The following is a 7,394-nucleotide window of genomic DNA, read 5'->3' as shown; positions in this document are numbered from 1 at the left end:
TTACCCTATCGAACGACGGAACGAGCCAAAGGCACGGCCTGGGTAACGTAGCGCAGACGTATCAGTTCGGTGGCTTCGTGATTTCGTCCGGGCAACAGCCGGGCAAACCAACCTTCTCGCGTGTTCCCCGAATCTCACGGCAGGACAAGCGCCTGCGGCGTCAAACCGTGATATCGCGGCGAAAAACGAGCGTGCCCTCGAGGACTTTTTTGCCGCGCACCGCTGCACCGCAGTCCCCAGTCCCGGTTTCGGCTTTAAACGAGAGCGCCGCGACCCCCAACGGTCGCCTGGACGTCGCGTACGCCGCTGCGCGTGAAAGGCAGCTCTCGGGGCCAGGCGCAGCTCGCTTCTAGTTGTTCTAGCATCCACAGCCGTCGGACCTCACATCAGGCGAATTCCAATTCCAAACCTCTAGGACCACGGCAGCCGCAGCCTGCGACACAGCCTGCCCGCTGCGCCCGGCTTTTAATAAGGCGCAAAGCGAACGAGGCAGCCACTCCTCCGCACCACCGTACCCCGGAGCCGGAGCAGCACGCCGCCCGTGAGTTCCCGCTTCCCTTCACTTCCGCGGTTCCGCGTCCGAATTTCGCAGGGCATTGCTGCGGCGACCCCAACCCTGCTGCTCCGCGCAGGAACCCAGCGCTGAACCGACGGGGAGAGGCGCTCCTCTCCGGGAGCAACGGCGAGGCAACGACGGCCGCGTGAGCACTGAGCAGCCGGGGATATGACTGTGATCAAGGCAGGCGGAGCGGACCCGCGCGGAGACGGCGGCGCGTACGAAGCGAGGCTGCGGCAGTCGCTGCGGGCGCGGTACGCGTACGGGTTCGTCTTCTTCGCTACCAACCTGCTGGCCTGGTTCGTCAGGGACTACGGGGCCAGGACGCTCCGCGGCCTGCATCGTGGGTTCCTCTCCCGTCTTCCCTCCCCTTCAGAATTCACCTCTCGCATCGCATTTCCGGTTTGAGGGAGGTCGCATTCTTACTGTGCTCACCGATTACATTACACCTTCAGATGTGCCGGTCTGCGGAGCAGGGGACTCCAAGTGCTTCCAGTCCGGAGGAGTGCTTCGAGTCAGCTTGGGCTGCTTCGTATCCTTTTTATTTCACAAGCACGGTGTGTGTTCGTTTCGTTTCTCTTCATGCAACTGATAGGCGTCCATTGTGTATACGAGGCATGTAGCTAGAATGTTCTCAACTACCGTGTTTCAGGGTCCTGACCCAAACCAAACTAGGGCCCGTTTGGAACGGGGTTTTCTGGATCAATTTCCTAGTATGCTCTACAAATTTGAACTAAAATCCTAAAATCTGTTGGAACAGCCTGTCTAAAAGGCTAAAATGGCATGATCAAGGATTCAGGAGTATACTATAGATGCCCTGGTTATGGAACTACTAAAGATTTGACATTGTGAAGGTGTGCTGTGTTCCTTGGGTTCACTTCCTTAAAAACTGTTCAGATATTTTTCTGGGTGATGTTTGCCACAACATTTGGAACTCGCAAGCTCCATGAAGCTCGTAATTCATGGCATTCTGGATGCTGGATTCTGAAGTCTCTTGTGTATGCCATGTCGATCGGCATCCCATTTATCATCCCTAACATCTTCATCCAGCTTTATGGTAAGTTTAATCCAGTACTGTGGCAAATGTAGTTTCTGTAGATGTAAGATATGATGGGCATAAGTGAATGTGCAGCAGTTATAGACTGGAAATTTTGCTTTACTTCATAGCACCTAGAATGCATGAGAAACTAGTGCTTAGAAAGGCCAATCAATTCACAATTCCTTGCTCTGGAAAGTTCAAAATATGATAAACAAAGATGCAAGTTTCAATTTGTTGTAGTGGTCCTAGTATACATTTGCACCAGTGTATCCATACTTAAATTTTAGCACGCTGAAAGAAAACTATTTTGTCCTATCTGCAGGTGAAATCGCTCGACTGGGTGCCGGGTAATTTAAATGGCCGTCCTTATATTGCTCAAATTTGGGATGTTTCAAGCCCTAATGAACAATATTTTACATTTTTTTTCAGATTGTTGTCTTATTTTTATAGTAAGCATGTTACTTCTGTTTCATTGTCCCTCCAGGATATTTCTCATCCTCCAGCTCATAAGCATGCTCCACTTCATATCATGGTGCAATAAACGTTGGATGCCAGATCCTGGATCAAATCAATGGTAAGGATTGATTTAGTTGTGCTGGAAGTTGTGGCGTCCCAATTACTTCAGAGAGGTCCTGAAGCTATAACTGACCATGACATGTTACCCTTATGTGATTCTCAGTGGGTTGTTTGGGTTATTCTTGTCAACCATCTCCTACATTGCTTCATTTGCTGGAATTGGCGTGCTGTATGTTCTGTATGTCCCCAACTCCTCTTGTGCGTTCAACATCTTCACTATTACATGGACAGCAATCTTGGTGACTGTAATGATGGCAGTATCACTGCACTCCAAGGTAAGAGGATGCAGGCAGCACCAGGTCTTAGCTTACGTTCAGTTGAAAACCAGTGTCAGGTTTTGGATGTGAATATCAAACTGCAATCCAGATAGTAGCCTTGTTTCTATTAGCACATCTGAGCACTTATGGCAACTAACGAGTAAAAGAATCTGTAAATTTTTTTAGTTTTTACCCTGCCTGATATGTATGAGGTTTTGATTTTAGTTCGCTTTGTTTGCTGAGAAGGTTAACGAGGGTCTTCTCTCTTCTGGGATCATGAGTTCCTATATTGTCTTCCTTTGTTGGTCTGCACTCCACAGGTTAGTCTACGTCACTTGGAACTGTTGAGGAGTTTGTAGTTTTGGTATTCCTAGGAAGAGTTTCCACTTCCATACTGCAAAGTATTCTGTGCTAATATTTCTTTTCATTCACTGTTCTGTTAACATAGCCTTGTATAGTTCAGTTTGCTTGATGTTAATTTCATACTGTGCACATGTGCAGTGAGCCGCAAACCGGGAAGTGCCACTCTCATATGAAAATTGCCAAGGATGGTGATTCAGCTACTATTGTTGTAAGTTTATCAGAGCTCTTTTGAATAGTTATGCCATCGACATTACCTGATTGAAGTTGTGCTTTTCTAGAGCTTCATTATCGCAATTTGTTCCATTGTAATGGCCACGTTTTCTACTGGAATCGACACCAAATCCTTCCAAGTAAGCTTATTACTCTGAACTTTTCTCTATGATATTCACAATTTTATTTGCTGGCATCACTGGGTACTTAAGATGTTCTCAACTGATATAAATGTGATCCTGTCTTCCGGTTTATAAGTTATCAATCAGCACTCAGCAGTTATGCAGGTATTTGCATGTAAGATTGAAAAATAAATCACTCCACTTCTTTAGGGATACCATTGGCCAAGTTACTTGAAAGTGTCAAAATTTACCATTTGATGATAATTCACATGTTTTTGGTCAAATCACAGTTCTCATGTGTACTCTCTTTCTACTTTTTAGTAATTTGTATCTTGTTAATCATTATTGACTTCAAGAATTTCTTCAGAACTCAGAAGTGCTACCTTTATCCAGCGTATTAACAAAAACTGTTCATTTTCAGTTTCGGAATGATGAAGTACAATTGGAAGAGGACACCCCCTACAGCTATGAGATTTTCCACATTGTGTTTGCAATGGGAGCTATGTACTTTGCAATGCTGTTCATTAGCTGGGAGCTTAATCATCCAACACGAAAGTAAGACATCCTACTATCACGCAATTAAATAGCTGCTCAGTAGTCCATATGATTTTAAGTGGCAATATGCATACTTACTGCTGGAATCAAATCAAAATCACATTTCAAGTCATCAGTGGCATACTGCGTGATTTTCCTTTGCTACATCATCGTAGACAGCAGAAGAAGGATTTAGTTACATCCTCCAAGTCTCACATCCTTCATTTCATAATCAGGTGGAGCATAGATGTTGGATGGGCTAGTACATGGGTGAAGATCATCAACGAATGGTTCGCGGCTAGCATATACAGTAAGTCGCCTACACCCCGTTGTCTGCCATCCAGTTATGTTTGCTAAAAGGTTCTGTATTGTAGACAACTAAGAAGCTGCTAACATTGAGGTCTTCACCTTTGCAGTCTGGAGGCTGATCTCCCCAGCCGTATTGAGGAACCAACTTGTCAATGAAGAGTTCATGCCACATAGACCTACAATATAGTCTTGACGATAGAGAACATGATTTTCTGTAATCCACTGATTCTTTCCTGCTGATATATCCTGCTAAAAGATCGTTATATGCTATATTATTTAAATATCTACACTTGTACATCGAAACCACACGAAAAGAATGGAAATTCATGTCTGAACGTCAACTTTGTTTTGCTACTTCTTTAGGCTTTCGTTTCATATGGGCTACGGCCCATGGGCTCAAACACCATGGGCTTTATTCATGAGGGGTGCATACTAGTCGCTCGGCTTCTTTCGTGTTTGCAAATCAAAAATAGAAATCGACAGGAGCAGCGTCAGACTTGTCATCAGGCGTCACTTGCCGGGGCCGTCGCTGACGCCGATCATTACCCCCCCGGGAAAACGCGTCACGCGCTCGTTGGGGTTTCCTCCCACGCCTGACGCCGGTGTTGCCTCCCTCCGCGCTGTCCCATCTCTTGGACGGCTGGACCGCCATTTCACTCTTCCGTCGCCGTCGACCAAGATTCAAATCTTCCATCCGATCCGACGCGACGTTCGGCGAGGGGGATGCGACGATCGATGTCCGCTCCCTCCGATCCACGGCAAACCGGATGCGTTGCTTTTGCGTGAACATTACCCCCTTCTTCCTGTCGGGCACGCACGCACGTTCTTGGGCGAGAAATCGTGGTCCTGGCCGCAGTCGCAGTCGCAGTCGCAGTCGCGGAGAGAGGCTTAGGGCTGACGTGACAACTGACACGGCGATGATTGAGCAGCCTTGAAGCAATTAATGGTGTACTGAACCGCCGTCGTATGCTGAATTTGGCGAAAATATAAACTTGCAAGCTTCCGCTGGTTCGCTCGAGGACGTGCCGTAGAGACCGGTCTACGTGTTCTGAGTTTCTGACTGATTGACTGGGGACTGGCTATATGGTCTTTGTATTAATTTAACTGCCGTAAGTACCACTGAAACCCCCGGTAAATTTCTGATGAACCAAAGATTCAGTATCGATCATCCAAGGTGAGATGTCTGATGCAGAGAAAACTGATTGGCCAATGGCCTGAACTCTAGCAGACAGATCACATATGCAAGTTTGGTTTACAAGCTTACGAGTAGACGTTTTCAGCATTTCAATTTTAACCACACATGCAGACGCGCAACGGGGATTTGCTAGCGACAGGATCAAGGAGGCATGCCCCGCCCTTGTTCCGAACACTCGCCTTCACTGCAACCACTGAATTTTGTCAGCACAATAATTCGCAAGGGAATCAGAGTACTCTGGAACACTGTTTTGTCTTTGTGCCTTCTGCTCTTGTCACACGATTGGAGCTGTGGGAAATCTTGACCCAGTCAAGTCATCATTACTTCACCGGATCGCGTTGGAAATTTCGTATGCATGCGCGCGGTGCTTAGTTTATCGCGATTGGTTGAACCAACACGCCAAGCCGGCCGTGTTATGCCCTTTTTTTCTCAGAGATCTGGACGGTCCTCTTCTGCAGGAAGAGCTGCACATGCGTGCGAAGACTTCGAGGCTTCGAGGCGAGTGTTGCTCAGCTGCTCAGCCCAGTTTCTACGCATGATGTGTGCAGCTCTAGGCTGGGTGATGTGTGCAGAGAAATGCCAGAAGTGACCTCCAAGTGATCGAGAGTATCTGTTCCTCTTGGCATTTTCAGTATTTTATCCAGCCATTCGAGTGTTGCCAAACTGAAACTATGTTGAAAGGCCCGGTTATATATGATAAACTTCTAACGACTGTCATATTTTAATATCATAAAATATGGGCAGGTGAATTAGCAGTTGTGCACTAGAATACTTGCGAGCATATGACTGTCACTGCTGACTAGCACAAGACAAAAGAGGTGTTACGATTTGTCAGCCTGGTAGTACTGTATACATTTTTATTCCCAGGCTCAATCATAATTGCAATCTAATCTGCATTTTATTAGTTATACTTTGCTGCACCTGCTCAGTACACGTTATGATGCCCCCAGCCTACAATCGTCACTCCCCCTAGAATAATTCCTCTGTTATTCTAGCCATTTCTGAAGTTCCAGTGCAACCCCTGACATTTGCAACGCGTGCCTATCTTCTAGCATGCTCGAGAGAAAGGCATACGGTACTCTATTTTAGTAGTAATGTACTCCAGTAGCAGATCACTACCACAGGATGCTAAAATTGAGTGTTTTTTTAATAAACTATAACAGATGTCACCTGAATATCATGGGTTTCTGAAGCACTGCAAGTGGCAGCAGCACAAAGTGTAGGGGCACATGTCCAATCTGAAATGCCACCACTTCCACAATTGCCAAGGATCACCGTCTCCAAACACCAACATTCCAACAACAACGAAAAAGTGAAGGAGTATCATCACAAGGCCAATACATTGACATTTGACAAGAGCACTGAGAAAAATGGCGATGAGAAAGAAAGCCGAGACGAGAACGAGAGACAGCACGGCCCCCTTCGCCTCCAGACAAAATCAATCCTCGTCGTGCATCCTGTCACCTCCGACCAGCACGTCGCCGACGTGCTTTCTGGTGCTGCAGATTGGCACTTGTTTTGTGCTCATCAAATCGACTAAAGCTGTCGAGGAAGACAGGAGGGAAGACCTTTTGGTTTGCAATTTTGTTATGATGATTTTTTTATTCCACAGTGCTTTTGATGATCACTCATTTTCAGCAGGCTGATCATGCTTATCGGTACCCTTTTTTAATTAAAGAACACCTGCGAATGGACAGTGTTACTACTAGTAGTGCTTTTACGTGGAATCTGTGCCATGTTCGCTCGGCTGATAAGGTATGACTGAAAGTATTATTGGCTGATTTGTTGTGGCTGAAAAAGTATGGTTTATAAGCCAAGCGAACAGGACGTTGATTGAAGTGCTATTTTTCCAGTGGACAAGCACGCGGGAACCCATGTTTTTCTAACGTCTGTAGTGCAGCCGGAGAAAGTAAAAGGCATGGCTAATCGAAGCCTGGCGGTCCAATTATTTGATTAGGACGCACATGAATGTTGCGATCAAGCAATGGTGGTAGGTAAGAGGCATAGAAAGATGTCGCTCCATCCGTTACAAATTGTAGATCATTTTAGTTGTCTCAAACTGAAATTTCTCTAATTTTAATAATTATGTACAAATTTACTAACATGTATCACATCAATTAGATGCTATTACATTCACTAATAATTAAGCCTTGATAGTGTTTTATTCGGTATTATCGGTGTTAATACATTTTTCTATAAACACGATTAAGATTAGTTAAATTTGACTTAGGAT

At 45.8% G+C, this 7,394-nt stretch overlaps 1 protein-coding gene across 2 annotated transcripts; it reads left to right on the top strand.

Annotated features, from left to right (window-relative positions):
* The first annotated feature begins 350 nt into the window (after window positions 1–350).
* LOC136494353 (uncharacterized) lies at window positions 351–4,286 on the top strand. Of its 2 annotated transcripts, none has more exons than XM_066490517.1 (13): window positions 351–541; window positions 633–899; window positions 1,012–1,088; window positions 1,454–1,613; window positions 1,918–1,942; window positions 2,080–2,169; window positions 2,275–2,446; window positions 2,654–2,748; window positions 2,930–2,999; window positions 3,070–3,141; window positions 3,545–3,678; window positions 3,894–3,967; window positions 4,074–4,286. In XM_066490517.1, the coding sequence occupies exons 2-13, from the start codon at window positions 725–727 to the stop codon at window positions 4,151–4,153; spliced, it is 1,224 nt and encodes a 407-aa protein (XP_066346614.1). In that variant the 5' UTR covers window positions 351–541; window positions 633–724; the 3' UTR covers window positions 4,154–4,286. The 2 variants fall into 2 exon arrangements, with proteins under 2 accessions (XP_066346614.1, XP_066346616.1); XM_066490519.1 differs by having other exon boundaries at window positions 353–541; window positions 2,675–2,748.
* Window positions 4,287–7,394: the final 3,108 nt, after the last annotated feature.

The sequence above is a fragment of the Miscanthus floridulus genome, chromosome 11 (genome assembly GCF_019320115.1).
Source record: "Miscanthus floridulus cultivar M001 chromosome 11, ASM1932011v1, whole genome shotgun sequence".
Lineage (NCBI taxonomy): Eukaryota > Viridiplantae > Streptophyta > Magnoliopsida > Poales > Poaceae > Miscanthus > Miscanthus floridulus.
This window is presented reverse-complemented; position numbering and strand designations above follow the sequence as displayed.

What these genes read in the sequence shown, in the direction of transcription:
- LOC136494353 (XM_066490517.1), top strand. Translation starts at nt 725, where the DNA reads ATGACTGTGATCAAGGCAGGCGGAGCGGACCCGCGCGGAGACGGCGGC. An exon ending in ATCGCTCGACTGGGTGCCGG is followed by an intron (nt 1,943 to 2,079) that starts GTAATTTAAATG and finishes TTGTCCCTCCAG; the next exon opens with GATATTTCTCATCCTCCAGC. An exon ending in GTTCGCGGCTAGCATATACA is followed by an intron (nt 3,968 to 4,073) that starts GTAAGTCGCCTA and finishes TCACCTTTGCAG; the next exon opens with TCTGGAGGCTGATCTCCCCA.